The sequence below is a fragment of the Liolophura sinensis genome, chromosome 9 (genome assembly GCF_032854445.1).
Source record: "Liolophura sinensis isolate JHLJ2023 chromosome 9, CUHK_Ljap_v2, whole genome shotgun sequence".
Taxonomy (NCBI): Eukaryota; Metazoa; Mollusca; class Polyplacophora; order Chitonida; family Chitonidae; genus Liolophura; species Liolophura sinensis.
In genome coordinates, this window is record NC_088303.1 from 27,550,459 (window position 1) to 27,575,872 (window position 25,414).

Below are 25,414 nucleotides of genomic sequence, written 5' to 3' on the forward strand. Positions count from 1 at the left end.
TCATCTAACAGTGGTGTGAATAGATATTTGATTCTCTACACATAATGTATCATCAAAACTTCACTTTTATTTGAAAATTGTCAGGACCATCAAGCTCTATGATTTTACCTTCGTGTTGTCATCTAACAATTGTGTGAATAGATATTTGATTCTCTACACATAATGTATCATCAAAACTGCACTTTTATTTGAAAATTGTCAGGACCATCAAGGCTCTATGATTTACCTTCGTGTTGTCATCTAACAGTGGTGTGAATAGATATTTGATTCTCTACACATAATGTATCATCAAAACTTCACTTTTATTTGAAAATTGTCAGGACCATCGAGCTCTATGATTTTACCTTCGTGTTGTCATCTAACAGTGGTGTGAATAGATATTTGATTCTCTACACATAATGTATCATCAAAACTTCCTTTTATTTGAAAATTGTCAGGACCATCAAGCTCTATGATTTTACCTTCGTGTTGTCATCTAACAGTGGTGTGAATAGATATTTGATTCTCTACACATAATGTATCATCAAAACTGCACTTTTATTTGAAAATTGTCAGGACCATCGAGCTCTATGATTTTACCTTCGTGTTGTCATCTACAGTGGTGTGAATAGATATTTGATCCTACACATTACCATCAAAACCACTTTGAAAATTCAGAACTTCTAACAGTGGTGTGAAAAGATATTTGATTCTCTACACATAATGTATCATCAAACTGCACTTTTATTTGAACATAAACTTACTATTCATACTTTAAAAAATCAGGAAGAAATAAGTATCACGGCGGCATCACGGAAGACGGATATGATGTTGCTCTGCCGTCAACGTGATCAGCTTGTTGGTTGGTCGGATAAATCGCTCCAGTGAGTCCATTTGTCCGGTGCATTACTTTATTCGAGTTTTAGTTCTCGTTCTTCCTGCTTCCTTTTGCTTGATGTAAAGATTCATTCTTACTTATATTCTTTAGTTTAGAGATTCAGTTAATGTTATGATGCATGTGTTATATGAAATCTCGAGTGAAATCAGATATGGTTACAAATCTCTTGTGTGTATACATATAGAGAGAGAGTTACTGGTCTATGACTGTTCTTGTATTAAGTGGCTTATCGTGTGACCAGATCAGCTGGAGGTAAGTGTGGAAAAAAACAATTCGTTTACTGTGCGCTTTTCCGTTTATATGATATGTTTTGGAGAAAAATAGTTGATAGAGCCACTTGACCCTGTTTGCGTAATGCTTTTGTAATTATGTGACCCTTTCAACAGCTGGACATATGATCGCATGCTCTTCTTCTTAAAATAAATGTGGGTAAATGTTGATTATTTTATCAGTAATTTATTAGATGGATACTGATGAACGAAGTGGTTAAACAGCAAATTAGCACGGCGTAAAACACCAATCAAATAAATAAAGAAAGAAAGGGGAAAAAACAACACTAGTAAGACTTCCCATATCGCTGGTTATTGTCCAGTACGCATCGTCTTTTACTTTAACCATTGATACTACAAAATTTTCCTAAAACTAAAACTGCATGCTTGATATTTTCATACTCCTTGTGAGTCGTTTAACAGGAACAGCAATATCAGGTAAATCACCCGGTGGGTTTATTTAACTGTAAACCTCATTCTTACTTGTAATATCATAATTGGTAACACCTTTATGAACACGTTGTTTTAAACTAATTACTATTTGCTAATTGTGTGTAGTTTGCTTTATTTTCATGCATGGCTTACATACTATCACAGGTGACAAATCGACCCCTTGTTTTGCCAAAGTCTGTATTAACTGAAGCAATTGGCAATGCATTAGTCAGACCATTTACTCTAAATTTATTTTGTCCTGCTTCTTTCATCTGCAGATGTTATGATATTTCTGATGTTATGACACTTCTTGCCATTCCCTATCCATGCGTGTTGTGTACTGGCATACTCCACACGCGTCATTTATATTATAACCCTAAATGCATTCATAATGATATAGGCATGAATGTCTAATGAGCAGTTAACATTCCAAGACGATCGTTTCTAGATATGCTATAGTTCTGTATTGCTGAACTAATTTGGGGGTCTTGATAGTTTGGGTAAAAAAATTACGCCCCTTTCCATAACGAATAATTAGTATTCATGTACACTTCAGTTGTAGATGCAGGCATTTTAAACATTCCTGGAAAATGGATGAGGGACTTTTAGCTCCTGTCACGATATTGTATAAATATAATTTCGAATTTATTGTTCTTTATATTACTCGTGGTATGCCCGGTGTTTTTTTATGTGTGGCCCAAGACTAATTGCACACGAGTTTTACTGAGTAGGACGCTCTGGTCCCAGTCTTTTATCAAACTATCTACGTATTACATACTGGTAAACTGATCTGTGCCACCGGTAAATTATTTATTTATTTACATTATTTATTTTATTGGGTTTTTAAAAATACTCAAAAAAATTTTCGCTTCCCTTCACCATGTAGCTGAAAATCGTCTAAGATGTCATATTATTATTAGCTGTATATGTACAAATGTCAGCCCATGTATCTCAGTGTAAAGTATCGCCATAACATGCATGGTGTATGCGACAAGGGGAGTTAACTTCATGCATTATCATGAATAGAAGAGAGAGTACATTGTACCAACTCTCTCCAAGGCGTTTAATCTTCGGATTATACCTATACTAAACTCTCCACATCCGTCAGGAGAGTGAATTATAAGCTGCTTTTTAGTGTATCGACCTACTTTGTTAGTGCGAAAGTAAAAAAAAATATTTATCAACGTAGAAACCGATAATTGAAAGTTGAAGATTTCAATGTTTTTGATGATCTATTTTATCTATTGATTTGATTGGCGTTTTATGCAGTACTCATGCATATTTCACTTATTTATACGACGGTGATACGGCATTGTATGGTGATAGGTAAACCGTGCAGAGCCTGAGGCAACCCACGACCATCCGTAGGTTTCATGCACCTACACCACCGGAGAGGAAGCCAGCATTGCCTAGATTTGAACTCATTTTGAGCTTGAATGCATTTTTATCTATGCAACTTTTATACTTGTTCATTTCCGTTACACGGCCGTTTGATTGTAGCTCAGGTTGGCCATGTGGTTCACATAAGGACTACCTGGGACGACAGAAGTTTGCACGTAGCCAGTGTTGTCTATATTTAAATGCGCCGCGTTAGCCGCGTATCTCCCACCAAGATAATAACCAATACAACCAGTCAGTGGGCTGCTTTTTTGTTACAAACGGGCGCTAGTTTTTATACCTGTTTTTTTCTTTTTTCGTCACGTGTTCTGACAGGTTGACATTAGGCTACTTCAAACAGTGGTACTGTAACTAGTTGATCAGGTAGACATATTGAACAATCAATGGAAGCGATAATCAGCCTTTTGTATGTGGATTGTGTAGTATACAAGGATTAGCTCTAGGTAACTGACAACTCGTGAAATGTATGCAAAGTATACCGTAGACTAGTGAACGCTACACACCTTTAAGTGATTGATTACTCGTGAAGTCTATACACGGTATATACGGTAGACGAGCGAACAATACACACCTCCAGGCGATTGGCTGCTTATGAAGTCTATACACAGTATACCGTAGACAGGTGAACGGTATACACCTTTACATGTTGTTGCTGGTGAGTTGGCCGTTGCTCGAGTTTTTTTTTACTCTGCGAGAAGGTAAGAATCTTCTTTTGCTTTCAAATCATATACCGTCACCCTGTAAACATGTACTGAGTGTGATTTTATTGGTATTACCAAGGAATCAATGTTAAGATTATTTCTTTGTCTGTGTTACGTACAGACTGCGCACTTTTACCTCAATAATTACAAACCTACGCTGTAGTTCTTGATTTATTTGTACAGTTTGTAGGTTTTATCGGTCGTAAATTTTCCTCTTCGCGGAAATTAGAATGTCTTTGATCGACTCTATGTATATTTATTTATTTTGCCCCAGGGAATTATGTCATAATTACACGTCTTCTCTGAATTATAAGTTTAGAATGAGTCTGATCTAGATCTCTGCTGATGTAATCTGGATTCATCTGCTTCAGTCGGGTTCATCATTATTGCCTTAGATATGAGATATCAGCTTTTGCCCCCCCCCCCCCCCTCTCCCCCCTCCCTCCGCTATCTCTCTACCTCTCTTTCTGTCTCTCTGTGTTGTCGAAACATCGAGAAATTCACAAGAGGTCTACTGAGGGTTTAATGAAGTTTTTATCAAAGCAACGAATTGTGTGTGTCAGGATATTACAATGCCGACACATGCTGGAAAAACTAACAAGTAGTCGTGTTTCATGAATTGGATTTGCTTCGCCAATAAAGAAACACTGAAGCCGTCACATGGCAATATATAGTTTTGAAATGGTTTCTCTTCATTTGGCAAAACATCAATAAGAAACTAAATGGGGTTTGTCATAGAAGTCCATATTCTTGAAAAACATATTTGTGGATTTTTATGTGATAATAACAGATAATTTATGAGGACAAAAAGTTGATGGGACATTTTACCCCCTGGTTCGTTTGATTAGGTTTTGTAATTACACATCTCAGGTGGGAGAGGTAACATTAATGATCGCTTAAAAAGGTAACAATACCGCAGATTACACGTTTCCTTATTAGCCCTGTTAATGACATGTATCACACAGATATTCTTCGACATATATTGGACTCATGGACTCTAATAGGCCACTGATGAAATCACGTGTCTAATGGCGGTTAAACTGAACGGCTATATACCAGAGAATTATTACAATATGGGCAAATGGTTTTGTCGGGTTTTAGTTATCTGTCTGCCTGTCAGCAACTTGCAGAAATTTTGTGCACACAGTTTGGTATTACGACAATGATAAAGCCTTCACATTTTGGTTGTGATCCATGTCTCGATCTGGATTTCCAAATTTTTAAACGATTCTTTATACCACAGTTAGATGTATATCAGCAACTTTACAAGAAAATGTTATGAATCGATTAGGACGAAATTTTACGTATATATAATTTAGCCATCGAACAGCCACCAATCCGCTGTAGTTTGACAATGATCCGCATTTTTGAGTGTTTCTTCACTGATCCCAGATATCATTTTGTGTAAAAAAATTTTTGAATAATTTGCCTCTCGAATAAACACCAATCCACTACATTTTGGTCGTGAGTCGGATTTTTTAGTGTTTCTTCACTATTACCAGATAAGACAGGACTGCACACATCTTAAATACGGCTTTGTTTGTCCTTCCGGTCTTGACAAGTTGAATGTGATCAGACAGTGCCCCAACAAGATGAATGCGGCCACACAGTGCCCCAACAAGCTGAAATAATAGAACACATTTTATCTATTTTCGATGACGATGTTTTATTTATTTCAGGACGTTGAAATGTTTGCAAGGTTTAATGTATGCATGTGTACATATACAGATATATAGATATATATCAACATATAGATCTTCGACTGCGTTCCAGATGGCCTCTGTCAGCATGTATAAGTCATACGTAAGATTGCCTGCGTATATGCAGACGCTTTCAGATCACGTTTTGACATTTCCGCCTCCAGTGTACATCGTGTAAACGCAGCCCACATTCCAATATAATCTATCCCATTGTATTGGAAATCACGAATGTCGCTTGTAGTGTAAGGTTAGACTGGCATTCCCTGACGTCCGTACATCCAGAACACACGCGGATCATAGACAGAGTAAATGTGATGTCCAAGCTCGTAATGTGCATCAAGCACAGTCTTTACATGCTATGAAAAGGAGGAAAGTGTACATACAGTGTTTCTTCCGTCAAAGGTGTGCCTTGAATACGTTTTAACATACTGCTTACGTGTAAAGCTGTTAAGGGCGTGGGGTCATCTAAATGTTATTATGAGTAATATGCCGTTTATATTCTGTAGTCTTCTTTTATAGTAGTTTGTGGTACTTGTCTTCTATAATGAATGTCCACAAGCGATATCCGACTTCAAAAAACCTCTGCATGTATGTATGTATGTATGTATGTATATATGATCAACTTCACACGTGCGGCTTGTAATTCTAAGGACCAAAGAGTAAATGGCTTATTGAGAAGATAAAGGATTGGAAATCGTAATGTCAAGCTGACTACACCAAATTAAGTTAACTCCATGGTCTGGAGGTTATAGACCTTGGATAGAATGTTTTTACGTATAAACCGACCCATGAGATGTTGGATCAGGCGATTTGAAACATTAACATCAGAAGGCTTTATCCAATAGTATATATTTAAGCACAGTTTTGGTACCAGTTGCTAATCGGGTGATATTTTCTTCTGTTTTGTTTAAGTGTGCCACTGAGACGATATAGGAAGCAACTGACGAGGGAGAGGCTGAACTGGTCCCGGAATCTGATACCCTCCAGCTATTTGATCTCCTGAGAAATCTTTGACAATGCCAACATTTTGGAGTAAGCTTGTCCTCCGGGGCAGAAATTATGGAATGCAAGACGAGGTTGTCAAAGGTCCATCGACAAAAAAGAAGAAAAAGTCGAAGAAGAGCAGTTCAAGGTCTAACTTGAACAGTTCGTCGGACACGAATTTCTATGAGAACGACACCTCGGACGATTACCTGTTCAGCGCACGTGACAGCTCTTGCCTCAGCTCGGGAACTCTGGAGTACGAGGACATTGCCGGTATGTTGATCGACAACAAACCTCCCATGTCAGACTTTCACAACAACAACAACACGTCCATGACCGGAGGTATGGCACATTATATGCCTAAAGCCACTCAGCACCTCTTCCTCTCAGGGCTATTAGAGGGAGAGAAAATTGACGACTACTTCCAGGACTGTCGCCTTGACAACGCACTAAAAAACTTTGCCAGCTTTGAGAGCTACGAGCAGCCGGTCATTGAGGAAGTGGTGGAAAGCCCACCCGCCAAGGAGAACCATTATGAGACAATAGACTCCGAGGCCCCACCCAGCCCCGAACCCACACTGGCGGATAACAAGAGATCGAGCAGGTACAACAACAATAACAGTCACAAGCTCGACATTCTCAACTGGCCGACCTCGCCGATGACGACTTCCGGTTCTGTGACGGCAAACTGCAAACAGAAGAGATCCGGTCGCGTGGCGATGACTTCTGGTGTGGATTCGGCCGGTGAAGATCTGGATGAGGATGACAACTACATTCACCTGGGTGGTGGAATCCCGCCCCACTCCCCGGGCGCCAGCTCCCACTCCTCCGCCAACGACTCTTTCGACGACACACCCTGGTGCAATGGTGTTGATGTGCTCTACTAACAAAAATTCATATCGCCATTTGGGCCAACGTAATTGCTACAGTGGAAATGGATTTGCATGCACTGATCTGCTCTTGACGTCTACATGACAACAAACTATAAAAAAAAATAGGACTTCTACTACGGCGGTTTGTTCATCAGCAAACCGCTTTCCCAAATTTGTGTCCGACCTTAGTGTCATAATCACATTCACAGTACTAGTCATATGTCTCAGCTGATGTTTAATAAAGCCTATTCCATAGCGTTGAGAAACGCATATTTGGATCAGTTTTGGAAGTTCAAGAAAGTGCGCAACTAGACGATGTATGACCTGTGTTCTGCTTTTATACATTTGTCCATGCAGTCGTTATATATGAACGCTTAATTTTTTTGGTCATCCATTAACACTTTCGAAACTTGACCGTACATGATGACTGCATGTTGGCCTTTGGAATGCAAGCGGCCTTTGGGGTATGTTGACAAAGTTTCTCATATGTTAGTGTTACGCTGCACTAGTTATCTAAAAATGATAAATAGTAACAAAGTATTAATGATTTGACTGCATATGTATATATACATGTATGCACTTTTGTTACAACGTTTGTTACATTTAAGACGTGGTTAGTTCTTGTGACGGTAGTTGCGACTTGGAACTATATGTTCGTATAGCTTGTCAAATATTGCTACGACAACTGGATAGCTTGGTGCCTCTTGGCATTACATCAAGTTCACCGATGAACATCCGTTAAAATCCGTTGCTTTTGTAGAATTTTTTTTAAAGTATGTATCGTGCTGAACGCGTATCGTGTTGGAGGCTTATCTTGTAACCACAAACTATATGTACACGAGATGGTTTGCGCTGTGGTTGCCGGACTCCTGTAGCCCATATTTACAGTGCCTTGTATGAATTACATGTATTTGTAATATGTATATTACTACTTTATTTAAATTGTATCACGTGAGCCAAAATTATCTCCTTTTCTTCAGAATGAGTGCTTAAAACCGAGTACATTCTCATAAGGCTCAACGTCCAAGCAAATACCATTCAGTGTTAGTCTCTGTATACAGACGTTTTACTATATATATATATATATATATATATATATATATATATATAATGATTGACTTTATTCGAGATTTTATTCGAATGCCATCTCGTCGGGACAGAAGCACGTAGGCCGGTGTGGCTTTCGTTGCAGACATTGTACAGTTTCTGTGTAACGAAGATGCAAATTTTGTCTAATATAGCCTGAACAGGAAGTCCTATACCTATATAGGGCACCTTGAACATATAAAGGACACACACTATGGTGTACATATACAATCAGGTCATTTCCTGATTTTGAAATGTTGATGAAATAAATGGGCGCGAACAGAGTTTATGTCCTTATTTAGGAACTATGCATGCTTGCGCGTTTATAGTTGTTTTGACACCAACAAGTACCATGATAACTTGATATATATGACGATGCCGACAAATTCTATGTATACCTTAGCTTATTTCAGTCAGTGAAAGGCTTTGCTTCACTTCCCTCACCACTGAACTCGGCGTTGGTTTAACTGAAAACTTCTTGAATATGGTGTCAAACACCGATCAAGTTTATAAATAACATGTATGTCTGTACTTGTCAAAAATCCTCACCAGGGAATATTTAATATGCACAAATTATAACACCAAAGCACATTTCACCTTTGTTTTTCTCTTTTTTAATCTTTCTATAGTCCATGTGAAATGGACAACCCTTCCCATTCTTGTTGACATATTTATAAGTTATTATAAGGGTCATGTTAATTTTTGTACAAAATCATCTTACATACATATGAATGAACGATGTTACAAACGTTTATATACAAATTTGCAGTAAAATATAAAAGTGCTATTTACTGATGATGTGATTTGTTTTCTTTTCTTTTGTATACGATTATGCCGTCTTCCTCCCCAGCCGTACGTGGGAAGGTCTGACAGCAATCTGTGGATGGTCGTGGGTTTTCCTCGGGCTCTACCCGTTTTCGTGTCACCATAATGCTGGCCGCCGTCCCATAAATGAAATTTTCTCGAGAATATTCCCGGCGTAAAACACCAATAAATAAAATAAATTTTGCATACGAATATATATCATTTTAAACATACATCGCCACAAAGACTGAGCAAAGTAATTTACCTTAATAAAGTAACGAAGGTTTTTGAGGACAAATATTTTTGTACAGTATTTACATAATGTATGCAGACATTTTTCTCTTTTAACAGTTAATTTTACAAATAGCAGAAATGAATGATGATGACCAGAGCACGAACGGCTCAAGCGACACAACGTAACAAAGGGAGATAATTTCAGGCGAAACGGACGTTTGAGATGGTCTACAGGAGATAACTTATCATGACGACGCAAATATAAGTTAATTTTCAGAAAGTAAATATCACAGGTATCAACATGAAAAATACGCATGTGTTTGCGCAAACGAGTAAGCGACATTGTGGGATCTCTGAATATTAACTTCAACTTGCAGAAACAAGGTCAAACCCAACATCACTTAGGTCTATCGGCCAAAAGACAAACAATCAAACGTCAGAAAGGTTTGCACTCTGTCGAATGGCAGTATACACAAGCCAGTGCCATCACCATGCCATGTAATCCAGGCAAAATGTGCAATGTGTATCTTGTCCAAAGTCACGAGATCAGAAAATTAACCCTCAGCTTCGAAGACTACCTGTCCAGCCATCACACCAATAAAGGGTAGGCCCTAAAACAAGGACAATCTCTCATCTGAGGTACAAAATTTTTTTTACACATTTTTTTTTTTTTGTTTTTTTTTTCAAATGAAGCTTTTGTCGTCCCGGTTCCATATGCAGTTTAAGGTTTCTCCGCGTAAAATAGTCCCCATTTTTGATCCTGAGCGGTGACGCGTTCTATCTTCTCGCGCCAGCCGTTCTCGATGTAATTGTAATCCTCCACACTAAACTCCTGCAAAACGTAGGGCAACGGATGTAAAGGCTTTGAAGGACAAGAAAATAGATGACATATACAACAGAAACGGGAAAACATAACTTTACCTTTATATAATTTTAGACATTGCCTGGTTCTTGTTATCATGTAAATATGTGTTTAAATTAAATATATACAAGTCTTAAGAGTAACTTGAAGATGTCGACATTGTGGAGCTCTTGTCGTGACCACAAACAGTCCTCGTTAAACAGAATCTGCTGAGCTAGGTCAAGATAAAGTATTCAGTGGAAACCTGATGAAGCTCTTGTTGAAGCCAGTGCAGGTAATTTGGTTGCTCTTAACTCGTGGAACACAGTAAATAAACGGAATTAATTGAGGTAAGGGACATTTATGCAGGTGTTGGCAAATTGGTCGATTATTATAAACTGTATAAAGATGATTATGGATAAAAGATGTAAATCTGATGTAAATCGTGTAGAGATACAGGTTTGGAAACCTGAATGAAAGGATGATCGGTTGCTTCATTGGGTTAACAGTCTATACATACGCTAATGAATTCGTCTTTCATTTTCTCGAATTTCACCAGTTCTCGTTTTAAGACGTCTATGAATTGTTCCGACCGATCTTCAGCTCTGACATTCACAAACCCAGCGGTTTCTAACTCCTGTAGAAACAAACAATTAATCACCGATACACTGAAATGAATGACTGAAAACGTGCCCTATTGTCCAAACGTTTTACGAGTTTAGTGATTATCATTTAATTGGTCACAAACAACTATTAATTGAAATCTAATTATATATAATTTAAGGGATAAGCAAAGCTCAACGTTCACATAAATCCTGCAGCTTTATTCACCATTATCATAACATGGTGAAACAAGCAAAGTTTATCCATTACATTTTTTTCACAAAATACATTTGTGATTATTTCCGAAGAGCCAAGCGGCGACACTGAATGAGCATGAAGGACTGAATCAGTGCCACAGAGCAAGCCAATCAATGTGCAGTAAAGAGACACATGATGTCGTACTGGACTCACCTTGCCGTACTGCGCCGGGCTGATAAGGAAGTAACCTCTCTGTTTGACGTACTCCTTAAAGGCGGCAGTATGCTCTTTTTCTCCACAGCAATAATCCGATATCATCAATCGACCACCAGGCTTCAGTAAGGACTGGACAAAACCAAAAGTTACATAAAAGTTGAATACGGATTATCTTACTAATTGCGTGGCATACGCGTTAATTGAATGGCTAATGCATCGTAAAACCTCAATTTGGGATATGTTTTTAGCGCCTCGTCACGTTTCAACGAGTCAATGTATCAGCTTGGCCAAAGGTGATGCACGTTCGAATCTAGCTGTTGCTAATTCAACTGCGGCTTTTTTCAGGAGTTATGTCAGGTAACTGGTGAGGAGCGGTAGTTTACACCGGGCTTCCACCGCCCATAAACCTGACCCCCGTCGAAAATGTGAAAGTACGGCGGTAAAACACCAACCAAATACAAAAACAATATACCTCTCCTTCGGAAGTGTTCTTCCAGTTTCTTCCATGTCGGTGTTATTAACACGGTTTGGTAGAAGTACAGGCGAGACGTTCTCAAGCACAGATTGGAAATAAATTCCAGGCAATTAGCGCGAATTTAAAATGACTGACGAATACTGGCCTGAATTCGCTGTGATTCGCGTATATTCTGATCGAATTCAAGGTGCCAAAGCACATAATGGACTCGAATGTTCAGTCAGATATTCTTCCTTTGCCAAATGCTATATTAATTGTTCATGTTTTTTTTTTGGTTACATTCAGCACTTAATCAAGTATGCGATGTGAACATGCTTAAATATGGTGAATCATCAGTTTAAACAGCTATCAAGGTGAACATTAGTTGCGAAAAAGATGTACAAATTTTGCAAGAAAAAATTAGAGAAAAGCATACAAATCCGGTAATACTACTTACGTAGAACTTTTTGAACAAGGAGAGTTTGTCTTCTATGTGGAGAATAGTGTCCCGGCTGTAGATAACATCAAACTCTTCTGGAGCATAATCCCGCTTTGTTGCATCAGCGACTTCAAACTGAACCTGATTGTGCAAACATATACTGGTTTAATATTTCGGTTATATCTATATAAATAACACTGTTTCGTGCGCAGATATAAGTCAAAAGGTTTGCCAGAAGCCTGGCGAAGGTCGGCGGTTTACTCCAAGCACTCCGGTTCCCTCCACCCCTAAACCTGATACCCATCATTAAATCAAAATTGTTTAGCACAACGAATACTTGGAAACACACACTGTATCGTCAGTCAAATATTTCAAACGGTCATAGCGGGTCACAGGCGACGATTGTCATGCAGTCTTCACCGTGATAAACACAATACATATCAACATTCATAATAACAACCTGAAGCGCTTAAAAAATTATAAAAACTTTGGGACTTTGGGATTAGCCTTCGTGAAAACATCACTTTAGTAAAGAAAGACCCACATAAAACTACTTTATCATAATATAGATATGATGGCATGGATATTCATACATACATGTATATATATATATATGAAGTCGGGGGACACCGGGATGAAACGATCGGGTTCGGGTCATACCAAAGACTTTCAAATGGTACTTACTGCTGCGTCGCTTGAAGCTCAACTCTGAGAGGTTAGAGGAAACTGATTGGCCCAGTATCAGTATAATGTGACTGGGTGGGGTGTCATGTCTTGTGTCTTCGGCATGATACTTCAGTGGCGGCAGTACTTAGGCGACATGGACGCGGAAGACACTGTATATGTACACACACAATGACCCCTAATGAAAAATTGCTGAGTACGTAAGTACGGCGTTAAACCCCAAGCATATATATATATTGTATATTTCTTACTTTCTTAGATCCGACTTCTCTGGCTCTCTCAAGACCCAAACTTATCATGTTACTGGACAGATCTATAGCCACCACGTAACAGCCGAATTTCTGAAAAGTACACAAATGTATTTTGTTAATATTCATATCGTTTCAACGCTGAATGTTTACTGGACTTGTAAAAGGAAATTGTGTTGGTTTTGCTCTAAATAATATCGCACATTTTAATTAATGATATTTAAAAAATGATAAAGGAGTTTTTATATAGGTGGCTTTTTTCTCGGAACTTTTTTGCCTTACTTTGTATGTATCCAAGCAAACTGTGTACTTTCTGAAAATGTTTTCAACTGAAGAAACTTCGTGTGCAAAGCAAGGCAAAAACGTTCGAAACCAAGAGGATATGAAAACCATTTTAAGAACAGGTTTAGGATGGCAAGCCTTTTAACGTCAACATGAAAATACAGATGTTAACCTTTTCCATATAGAATGCGCTTCCTCCGATACCACAGCCAACATCCAACACACGTTCGTTTTCTTTAAGGTTCAGCATGTCCACGAATTCCTGAAACACAGTCATAATATACTTAATTACTTTCTTTAAAAACTTGGTATAAGAATACATATGGGGGTGATGACCCGACTTCCTTGCACAGGCCGATTTCAAGCTGTGTAAAATCACATTGTTCTCTGCTGTTACGCCACAATGCTTGTGAACTACGTCATTGCTTTATACGCAAAGCTGTACAGAAACAGTGACGTATAACAGAGAGACCAAAAGAGTATATCGCTTGGGCCGACTTGTTTTAAGCTGGCAACGTTCTGTATTACCTCATAAGGCTCAAGAATTTTTTTCCAAGATGAAGCTTTACCACAGCCGATACAAAGACGAGAGTACAACCTTAAATATACTTACACATGTCATTACTGAGAGTTTATTGTGCGCCATCTTCATTTAAGAATCTGTCTCAGCCAAAATATCATTTGTAAGATTCATGCATGTGCTTGATATTCTCTGAAGAATGAATGTTTGGGTTTTGCGTCGTACTTAGTAATTTTCCAATCATGTGACGGTTAGGTATCATTTCGTATGTGTAATATATATACGGTGCCCTCTGGTGGCCGGGCCAGTCCGTGGGTCGGATGTCGATTGATTTATTTTATGATAGGAGGAAACCAACGACCATCCGCAGATTGCTGACAGACCTGCCCACGTACGGCCGGAGATGAAGCCAGCATGAGCTGAACATAAGCTCACATCAACGGGATGTCGCTTTGCCTGAGCCACTTATTGTTGCACTTCACATTTTGCGGAATATCCATTTATCATGTATTGATCTTTGAAAACCAAGAATCGCTCCGAAGTATAATGATATCACTGAATCTAGGCGTCAAAACAGACGTTGGCATACCAGACGTCAAGCAAAATGGGCGCTCCAGGTCAATAGTCGCTAAGACAATTCTCAAAACCACCTTCAACTCAAACCACCACAAAAAAAAAAAACAAGACTAAAGAAGTTTATAAAGTTAGTGCCGATTCATGGAAAGAGAAGCAGCCAAAAGTTTCCAGTGATGATGGAAAGACTCCATGAGTGTCCTACAGGCGGTTATATGAAATCAGTATCCAAATCATGTGCCATACTAGATTGTAAGTTGTCGATAATCAGAAATGTATTAAACCTATCCATCAGTCATATTACCATTGTCTGCGTACAGTGAACATAACGGACATTACAACAAACCTCTGTTGTTTCCAGTCCTCCGGTGCTGACGAACGTTCGTCCAAAGATTTTTTCATACCGCAAAATGCTATTTCTTGAATACTGCTGACTGTCCAGAAACTCCTGAAATGTAGCGAATCCTTTGTTGTCTCCCTCTTGTCTACGCACTTTCTGAAGCAGCCATACAACTTGAGCATTGTTGTTCTTCTTCTGTTCGAAAATTCCAAAGAAACAGTTTAAATATTTAATAATCGACCAGCAATAATCGTGGTGCATTTCTATATATTTATACTTGCAGTGTATTAATATTCTACCTTTATCTTCATGTTTACATACATTTTTATACAGCTGCATAAAAATATTATCAAGGTTTTATTATTACAAAACATTTTGATGGTGTTATATATATGTAGCGAATTGGCTTTACTTCGCTTTGTAATGTATTCACGTGTTTTTCAGTGGACAGGAAAAGTTCAACAAAGTTTACATTTTATTGTTTGACTGTAGGTAAAATTTATCCTATCCTATCCTGGAGGTGCACAAGCTCCATAGAAGCGTTTTTCATAGAATTACAGTACTAAAGGAACTACACAAAGTTCCAAAAGGTATCAAAATTTTCCAAAAGGCAATTATTGCTGTATCAGTTAAACTTGAGTTCAGTGCAAGCAGAGATAGCACATGTACGAAATGTACAAAAAAAAACAAGTGATCTCCAACGAGCTTACTTAAATGACACCTACAGTAACGATGCAAAACGCTTATTGCCGTCGACAGGCCCCGAGAACACTGAAAGCAATGCAATGTCGAGGTTCTCCTACCGAGTTTGGCCTTGAACCCAACAATGACAAGCACAACACACTCTCACTTAATGACATTTGTACCCTGTAAATACATATAAACTGATCTCTGAGAATGCGCACCTTGATGTAGGTATCGACACTTTTAGAGAGGACAAGTTCTAAGCCATAGGAGCGACCAGCCTCTTGAACGACGACGGAGCGAAACAGTGCGTCATATAATGCGGGGTCCCGGTATTTGGTCGGATTTTGACCACGTGGTATATTCCCTGAAAAAATAAAGATGTCATGAAGATTTGACTCTTATGGGAGACAGAAACTCTCATACAAATGAATATATATATAAATGCAACATTTAGAATGTTACAAGAACATTTTGTAAAGTGTTCGAAATTTAAGACAAAATTACTAAAAATGTAATTTAACCCTGCTTTGTGTTAAATTTAACATATCTAGGTGTTGTGATTATAAATGTTAAAAATTTTGTAATCTAACATGACAGAATATATCCTGCAAACAAACATTACGCGTTGTTAGATTACATGTTGGCATTAAGTTATAGGTCACAGCATTCAACATGCACGTTGTATCGTATCTGAACTGAAAGTGTTCGCATTTTAACACCTGCGTTTTATAAGAAATGTGTAGTATTAACTACATGTGTTGCTAAACGCTCTTAAGCTAGGAATGAAACTTCCCAATGCAATGGTATACATTGACTTGTCGAATCGTAAATAGTCTGTCAGGAACCTGCGTATGGTTGTGGGTTTCACCGAGCTTCTGGCCGGTTTCCTCTCACCATAATGCTGGCCGCCATCATATAAGTAAAATATTCTTGAGTATGGCGTAAAAACAAAAATCAAATAAATAAATAGATAGTATGGTAAATTATGTTTTGACAATAAATGCAAATAACATTAAGTGCTGAGTAATAAAGGATGTTTGTTCTTCGGTTTTTACCTGAATTCGTACAGAAATAGATGTAAAGTCTTTTTAATGAACTATAAAAAGAAAACGTTTGGTAAAGTTGGCATATGACGATGTATCGTATCACAAACCTGACGGGCGGAAGCAGGACTCCCGGCAAAACATGTATCCTCCTTCCCTCAACCAACCGATGCAGGTGCCGATAAGACCCCGGACCTCCTCGTCGTCTAGGTACATCAACAGCCAGTTAGAGAAGAGAATGTCAGCGCTGTAATATTAACATGACTGATTGAGTTGATGGTAAGTCAACAGCCAGTTAGAGAAGAGAATGTCCGTGCTGTAACATTAACATGACTGACTGAGTTGACGGTACATCAACAGCCAGTTAGAGAAGAGGATGTCCGTGCTGTAATATTAACATGACTGACTGAGTTGACTGAAAGTCAACAGCCAGTTAGAGAAGAGAATGTCAGCGCTGTAACATTAACATGACTGACTGAGTTGACGGTACATCAACAGCCAGTTAGAGAAGAGGATGTCCGTGCTGTAATATTAACATGACTGACTGAGCTGACAGAAAGTCAACAGCCAGTTAGAGAAGAGAATGTCCGTGCTGTAACATTAACATGACTGACTGAGTTGACGGTACATCAACAACCAGTTAGAGAAGAGAATGTCAGCGCTGTAACATTAACGTGACTGACTGAGTTGACGGTACATCAACAGCCAGTTAGAGAAGAGAATGTCAGCGCTGTAACATTAACGTGACTGACTGAGTTCACGGTACATCAACAACCAGTTAGAGAAGAGAATGTCAGCGCTGTAACATTAACATGACTGACTGAGTTCACGGTACATCAACAAACAGTTAGAGAAGAGGACGTCAACGCTGTAACATTTACATGACTGACTGAGTTCACGGTACATCAACAACCAGTTAGAGAAGAGGACTTCAACGCTGTAACACTAACATGACTGACTGAGTTCACGGTACATCAACAACCAGTTAGAGAAGAGGACGTCAACGCTGTAACATTTACATGACTGACTGAGTTCACGGTACATCAACAACCAGTTAGAGAAGAGGACTTCAACGCTGTAACACTAACATGACTGACTGAGTTCACGGTACATCAACAACCAGTTAGAGAAGAGGACGTCAACGCTGTAACATTAACATGACTGACTGAGTTCACGGTACATCAACAACCAGTTAGAGAAGAGGACTTCAACGCTGTAACATTAACATGACTGACTGAGTTCACGGTACATCAACAACCAGTTAGAGAAGAGGACGTCAACGCTGTAACATTAACATGACTGACTGAGTTCACGGTACATCAACAACCAGTTAGAGAAGAGGACGTCAACGCTGTAACATTTACATGACTGACTGAGTTGACGGTAAGTGAACAGCCAGTTAGAGAACAGCGATCAGTTGCTCAAAAGTGTATTAAAGTTAAGGTTTAAATCCTAATACAATTTGATCCGTATACAAAATACTTGACACTTTGGCCTGGACCAAAGTTAATGCCGGGCTAAAGTTTTGATACATTTCTAACTGAGTTCACGGTAAATTAAAAATAAGTTAGATAACAGGATGTCACGTTATAACACTGCCATGGCTAACTGGCTGGCTGATTGACAGATTAACTGACAGACAGATGGATAAGAAAGCCGGTTATCTGACTGATGGCAAACGGATGAATTGACTGCCTGACTGCTGGAATGAACTGTGGCGGTATGTGCCGTTTACAAATGTCACTGTTACCAGTATTCATTTATTTATTTATTTATTTATTTATTTATTTATTTATTTAACATTCATTTATTCATTTATTTGATTGGTTGTTGTTTAAGGGGATCATCAAGAATTTTTCACTTGTACCCGGTCAGGTTTTTGAGTGGAACAAACATTCCCACACGCGACGTATAAAGACTTGCAAACCATATTGGTGGAAGAAAAATGATCTTCAGAGAACATTAGACTGCGCTAACGGCCACACAAGCGTCGTTGATCGCTTACTGTCACCAAGGCCTCATGAGCAATGAGAGTGGTGGAGTCTACCAAATTCCTTTCGAAGGCCGGTTTTGAACCCACCGCGGGTTCCGTCGACTGCTTAATCTAATTTACCACGATAAGGCCCGGAGAACAATGTGAGGAGGTGAACCTTGAATGATCCCTTTCTAAGTATAGGGTACTGAACCCACGTGTAGGTTCGGCCAAAGATGGCCCTTAACCAACGTCTGAGCGCGCTTCATTTAAAACCGTCATGACAAACTGCGACGACAACTGCATCGGGTTTTTAAATGGAGCGCGCTTTGAGGTTGGTTTGTGATAAGCTGGAATAAGCTAAATGCGGCTTTTCAGCTGGATTTTCAACAGTCCATCTGAAGTCGCTGTTGCACGACTGCCATTATACGCGATGCTGTCTTCAGCTGCTGTAATTATGCCGTTGCTGTGCGTGGGGTGACAGTACACAGTGTCTGTCAGTTCGTTTGGGGGCCTCCGTGGCTCAGTCGGTTAGCTCGCCAGCATAACATAATGACCCAGGAGCCTCTCACCAATGCGGTCGATGTGAGTTCAAGTCCAGCTCATGCTGGCTTCCTCCCCGGCCGTACGTGGGAAGGTCTGTAGGCAACCTGCGGATGATCGTGGGTTTCCCCCGGGCTCTGCCCTGTTTCCTCCCACTAAAATGCTGGCCACCGTCGTATAAGTGATATATTCTTGAATACGGCGTAAAACACTGATCAAATAAATAGAGTGATGCACATATCATTATGAAAATTTGCACTTGCAAATCTGTTCAGTATTTACCTATATTTCTGACTAAGTAGGTACGAAGTTGTTATGTGGCCTAGAGGTATTACGTACTTTTAAAGCTTCCAAAGGAGACTATTTATGTGTATTTTTGTACAAAGCTTCCAATGGGGCCTATTTACATGTGTTTTTGTACAAAGTATCTGATGGAGCAAGTTTTTGGCTCAAAGGTTCTCATGGGGCTTATTTGCAGGTATTTTGTACAAAGCTTTTGATGGAGTCTATTTACTAGCACATTGTATTTTGTACAAAGCAAAAGGTACTAACATCTGCGGTTATGCCGGACATGCGTTATCTTCACCGAACAGTCATAGTCCACGAGGCTAGAACTGACCCATCAAGTAAGGCAGGACAGCTTTGCTATGCACTCTATCCCAGTGTTATTCCATTCAATCATTCTTTCATCCGTGTCACGTGATATGTGCGGATTGATTATACCCTGATAAGCTTATCCGCTCGATAAGGACACACGTCATGCACGCACACTTTATGACCCTTGGTAGCTTTCCGCTCTTCTTATCTGCCATTCCCGTGAGGTGTATTCTACATCAAATCAATTTGCCATTTCAAGTGCGTATATAGTTTTACTGTATATAGTTTTACTATCCTCAGCGCAGTGGTACACTGTGGTTAGGCCAGCCAGCCAGTCTGATAACCGTATATATTCGCCCAGCTCACAGTGTTACAGATTCTCGGGCTAAAATATTTTAATATAAATAGTTCCTGAGACAAGCTATGCCTTTCCCCCATTTCATTCTTACATGCGCTATATGGTATGACAAAAACACCGCAATATACTGGAATATCAACTAACAAATACTTAATAATTATTTATATATTCATTCTTTCATCTGGTCTGCGACGTACGTGCATGCATACAGCGGCAAGTCAAAACTAGTGCTGGCTGTATAGCGTAACTTAAAACATTGCTTAAGGTAGGAATTTCAATAGCTTGTAGCTTATTTCAAAAATAGAACGAAATTTAAAATACAAAATATCGCCGTCCGCGCATGTATTATATGCTTCAATCATCATTTATGAGGAGCAGATGAGGTATCACCCACAATATACAGACACGCGCAGACAAGATCAATTCTTTCTCGATCCCAAGAGAGACGTGTATGAAGAAATGCCGGTTTGTAAATTTGACTTTAAATTGATCAGTCTATAGACGTTTGCCGGTCACATAAATTCATATTGTCTAGAAACAGCAGTATTATCACTATGCGGCGATTAAGGAAAACAGTGCATACATACTCACCTATTGGAAGGAAGTTTCAATTTTGTCACATCGGCACAGATAAATTCTACGTTTCCAAAATGACTGTTATCTTTTCTGTTCTTTTCCACAAACTTTTCCATAAAATCCACAGAGACGACTGATTTAGCGGATTCAGCGAGAACTCTAGTGTAACGTCTGAAAGGGAAAAAAGGAACATTTACAAGGTTTACCAAAATTATACGTCACCGATTCCTTAGCGAAGATCTGACAGCCGTCCTGATGAGGGGCCAGAAGCGCACCTTAGATGAATTAGTCAACGGGCGAAGAGGAAAGGGCCGGCATTGCCAAAAAAGCGTCTCCACGCATATCCACATAGGCCCCTATGCACATTTTGGTCCACAACACTGTAAACATTCACCGTCCATTCGCTATAATGCTACCTGTGTTTTGTGAGCAGACTTCCTGTGAAAAGTTTTCCGTAATACAGGATAGATCACATGCATATAGCTTTTCACATCTAGGGAACTTCCAGGAACATCGCTTTTATGTGCCAGCGTGTATCAGATGTACGTAAGTTATATGTCCAAGAACACTCACCCTATTCCGGCGCCTAGCTCGATCAAGTCCTTGCCGGCCACACTGGGAAGGTACGACATAATTTCAGGTACCTCTGTTTTTGTCAGTTCGTCAGCGTTCGAATCCAGCATCATGCTTTTGTTGGTAACATCTTTGTCCGAATGTGTCTGCCAGAAGTCCGTCATAGCGGACCGTACGGCTACAATCAGGAATAAACACAGGTTGAGGATGACACGAGCTTATAAGCATGTATATGAAGCGAAACTTAATCTATGGTATATTGTGTGAGGGGGTTGTACAATGAACTTTACTATTTAATCCTCCAAGTAAATCAAACGAACTACCCACAGCGACAGCACCGCTGCCTACTCTTGCTTTATCATCTCTGCAAAACCGATGCAGATGCCAAATCACACACAACAGTTTTGAACTATTTACGCAGATCGAGCATATAGAATGAGTATTACTTTTCACATATTCCTTCTGCTTTTTAAATAGCCACTTGAAACTCATTTGTATCGAAAGGCGTTAAAACTGATCCAAAAAGTGCGCGTACAGTGACCAATAATGCCAACAGTTTTGTAACATATATGCACGATTAAACTTATGCATGCAGTATTGATAGCTCACCATATCAAGGGGTATAACTCTGACCGGTTTCTAACACAGCTGCGCAACCTGTTACTTTGCACCTGCATTTTTGGACGTTGAAGTAAGGTATGCATCCTTTAATGGGGGTCTTCTAATAACGAGATGCTTTAGAAATATGCCTATATACGTCAATTTAACATGTGTGTATTGAAAACTCGTCTAGGCGTGACTCCGTGGTGTCTCGAAGCTGTGTGCAGTTTTTCGTATAAACTTCACACTTGGCATTTTTGCAATGATGGATTTGTCACGTAAACCAGTGCGTCTTCATAATAGTGACGTGTGATTGTGTCTGTATCATATGAACTATTATACCCTGTAGGCCCTATATACAAAAGCCTGTCGGGCGCTGTGATAATGTGGCCTATATCCTATTGCTGCTGTTGTAAATGCACATGACTTCTCCGCGACTCTTCTTTTTTTAAGCGATGCGGAACATAAGTTTCGTTAAACAAAAACCAGAATTGTTTGCATGTGTATGAAATTGCCTTTGTCTTATTACTTATCCATTTACACTACACTATGGTGTCATCATGCACGATTCAATGGTTACTGCCAACCTATTACATGTCAAGATAACGCTTCTCGTACAAACTGAAAATGTACTGTTTCAGAAGTTGGCTGATTCATTAACATGACTTTAATGCGTAATAAACTGCACTAATACGGTTGGCCTCAATTACGGGGCCATTTCAGACTATAAAGTCTTCAACTTTAATGTTCTTTATAAAACCAAATGTTTGAAGCTAGATGAGAAAACTTAGCTGACATTGCATACCACTGCATAGAACAATGCTTCACTCAAAATTTTATCGATTTTATGCAATTTTAGGCTATAAAACTCTACAGTATATATCTTGCAGATCAGACATTATATATCTGAACCGCCGTCGAATAAAGCTCAGGTCACGCTTTCAGGTATATGTTGTATCGACGTATTTTCATAAATGTAACAAAATCTGAAACGTCACTCTATTTTCGTCGAAATGTACAAATAGTTCGAGATGAAAGTCAAATGTATTTATGTGTACATTCTAACCGGTATCGGTAAAGCTATTGTAATGTATAAGTCAAAAAATATATGAGCTTTATTCTGCATAAAATGTGAAATTTTAACGTTCATTCACATTTATTTTGCAATTTAATGTTTAATGTGCGCTTGCTGTAAACGTAAACGTATATTGTTTGTATATAATACAATTAAACTGCCACAAATAAATATTGCATATGAAAATAATTAACTGATTAATAGATGCTTTTATGTGGAACGAATCTGTGCCTCCGGACAAATGCAGACCATAATATATACACGCTGCATAAAGTAAGACTTCACGGATGTTTACAAATGTACATGATGCAACGATCCCTCGAATGCAGTTAGGCTTATTCACGCATGCTTCTGCATGCGCATGCAGGAAATGAGTACGTAGACTGTTAATCTTATGTACCGGTACGGAATGAAACAGAACACAGATGTATGTGTCTGGGGTTCTGTTAATGATCCTATATACAGATGATGTAATCAGGCAAAAATTACATACAAATGCTAAAATGATCCTATATACAGTTAATGTAATCAGGCAATAATTAGATATAAATACAAAAATGATCCAATGTACAGTTAATGTAATCAGGCAATAATTAGATATAAATACAAAAATGATTCTATATACAGTTAATGTAACCAGGCAACAGTTAGGTACACATACAAAAATTATCCTGCAGTTGATGTAATGAGGCAAAAATTACATACAAATACAAAAATGATCCAATGTACAGTTAATGTAATCAGGCAACTATTAAGTATTAATACGAAAATGATTCTATATACAGATCATGTAAACAAGTAATAATTAAGTACAAATTATACCTAAATTATCTTACCGACTTTCCCAGACATTTTCGACCCCAGGAATTATTGTGCGGTATTTTACGCTACCGGTATGTATCACGTTTAGCCGCCTTACGATATAACAGAGGTGAGAATACAGAAATTGCTGATGAGAGGCAATGACCTAGCCCAGGAGATGTCAAGAAATAACTAAGAGGCACTAAGAACGAGTCTCTTTTAAACTGTCAAATTGATGAGTAGACAGGTCAACTGAGCATTGAGACCCGGTTTTAAAACATCCTCTTATCGTTAGGTGTAATACGTCTCAATAAAGGGACAACCTTTTATATGAACAAACTTTCCATCATTCGCTATATTCGCTCTGAAAGGTCAAGGCCATGCATGCGTGGCACATAGCGTGATAGACTACAGCGCGTAAATCGTTATGCCCCTACATACTGAATGCTGTGGAACTGTACAAAAGCTATATGACAGACCTACGTGTGATCGCTGACGGATGGATCATACGTTGTAGAGCGCGTGTTCCCCTCTCTAGGCTCGCTTTACATGACTGCCACCATTAGACAAGCTGTCGGCATCTACGTTCGCTTTACCTCATGAGCCTGTGAGACGTACGTAGGCTTCTTTATACATAGGGTTAGCCTTACCACTAGTGTCCAAGCGTGGGACCACTTTCTCAGCATCTTCATTTAAATTGTTTCAGGTATTGGTTGTAATCATATTGTAGATACTTTAGTTAAATAGAATGCATGTGTATGAAGTATTGTTTTAAACAAAGGTTAAGACAGTATTTGTGTTTTCTGACATTATTTCCAGCCTCATCGCGCTAAGTATACATATATATTGTCTTGTATATACATGCATATACAATAGGACAGCATGTGGTTTCATAGCCTCACTCGGGGGACTTGTGTGCATGGCAGACTGTTCAGCGAGCTAGCGCAGCAAAATAAAACCAGCCTCACCTAAGTGCGCTGTGAGTGCAAGCCCAGGTCATGCTGACTTCTTCTCCGGTCGTACATTTACTTCGGAATTTCCTCAAGCAACCTGCGGATGACGGTGGGTTCCCCCCACCCACCCCCCAGCCAAAATGCTGGCCGCCGTCGTTAAAGTGAAATATTCTTGAGTTAGTAAAACACTAATCAAATAAATAATAAGTGAATACCGTAATTAAATATAGTTTCACACAAGTCTGTGTTCTCATCTAGCTCGACCATATATCTGATAGTCACATTCCTGTGTTAGAATTTGTCATGAGTTATGCCACGATGACATGTTGAGAAGTTTAAAAATGGCTTGTTTCTTACGTTAGATTGGATTACGTGTGTAATGTGGAATGTTTTTTTTTTTTTGTTGTTTTTTTTTTTCTTTGGATTGTTTGTTTTTTCTTTTACCTTTGTTTTTTGTTTATTTGTTTTTTTTATCTTTTACCTTTTTTGTTATTTATTTTGTTTATTTTTTTGGTAATATATATATATATATATATATATATATATATACAATATATATATATATATATATATATATTAAAGAACAGGAACGTTTCTCAACAATATGTTACAGCGATTTCCAGGTTCAAGTCTGAGCAGGCCTGTAACTTTCTCAGCACGTTCAGCGTTGATAACCGAATGTTTACACGTACGTCTGCGTCTTTTAAGATGGGTCGAGGGGCTTCCGTGCCTCAGTTGGTTAGCGCGCTATCGCAGCGTAATGACTAAGAAGCCTGTCACCAATGCGGTCGCTGGGAGTCCAGCTCTTGCTGGCTTCCTCTCTGGCCGTAAGGGGGAAGGTCTGTAAGCAACCTGCGGATGGTCCTGGTTTTCCCCAGGCT

At 38.9% G+C, this 25,414-nt stretch overlaps 2 protein-coding genes across 3 annotated transcripts in view; one reads left to right on the forward strand and one right to left on the reverse strand.

Annotated features, from left to right (window-relative positions):
* The window catches only part of LOC135475884 (uncharacterized), a 30,284-nt gene extending 22,099 nt beyond the window's left edge, over positions 1–8,185 (forward strand). For both annotated transcript variants that reach the window (XM_064755831.1, XM_064755832.1), the window contains exon 2: positions 6,290–8,185. In XM_064755831.1, the coding sequence (XP_064611901.1) occupies positions 6,394–7,248 (855 nt within the window). In that variant the 5' untranslated portion in view covers positions 6,290–6,393 and the 3' untranslated portion in view covers positions 7,249–8,185. The remainder of the gene's footprint in view (positions 1–6,289) is intronic.
* Positions 8,186–8,381: 196 nt separating this feature from the next.
* On the reverse strand, positions 8,382–23,731 carry LOC135475355 (uncharacterized). The gene is made up of 12 exons (XM_064755214.1): positions 23,616–23,731; positions 21,105–21,282; positions 20,547–20,702; positions 16,596–16,732; positions 15,661–15,806; positions 14,762–14,950; positions 13,495–13,584; positions 13,044–13,133; positions 12,127–12,249; positions 11,213–11,344; positions 10,719–10,835; positions 8,382–10,189 (listed from the first exon to the last, which is right to left on the reverse strand). The coding sequence occupies exons 1-12, from the start codon at positions 23,629–23,631 to the stop codon at positions 10,079–10,081; spliced, it is 1,485 nt and encodes a 494-aa protein (XP_064611284.1). The 5' UTR covers positions 23,632–23,731; the 3' UTR covers positions 8,382–10,078.
* Between the last annotated feature and the right edge of the window lie 1,683 nt (positions 23,732–25,414).

Bases quoted from the DNA above. Each gene is read 5' to 3' on its own strand.
- LOC135475355 (XM_064755214.1), bottom strand. The intron at 13,585-14,761 runs GTTTGTTGTAAT...ACTGTGTTTCAG, and splicing joins GAGGACTGGAAACAACAGAG to GAATTCGTGGACATGCTGAA. The intron at 12,250-13,043 runs GTAAGAAATATA...TTGCACAATCAG, and splicing joins GAGAAGTCGGATCTAAGAAA to GTTCAGTTTGAAGTCGCTGA.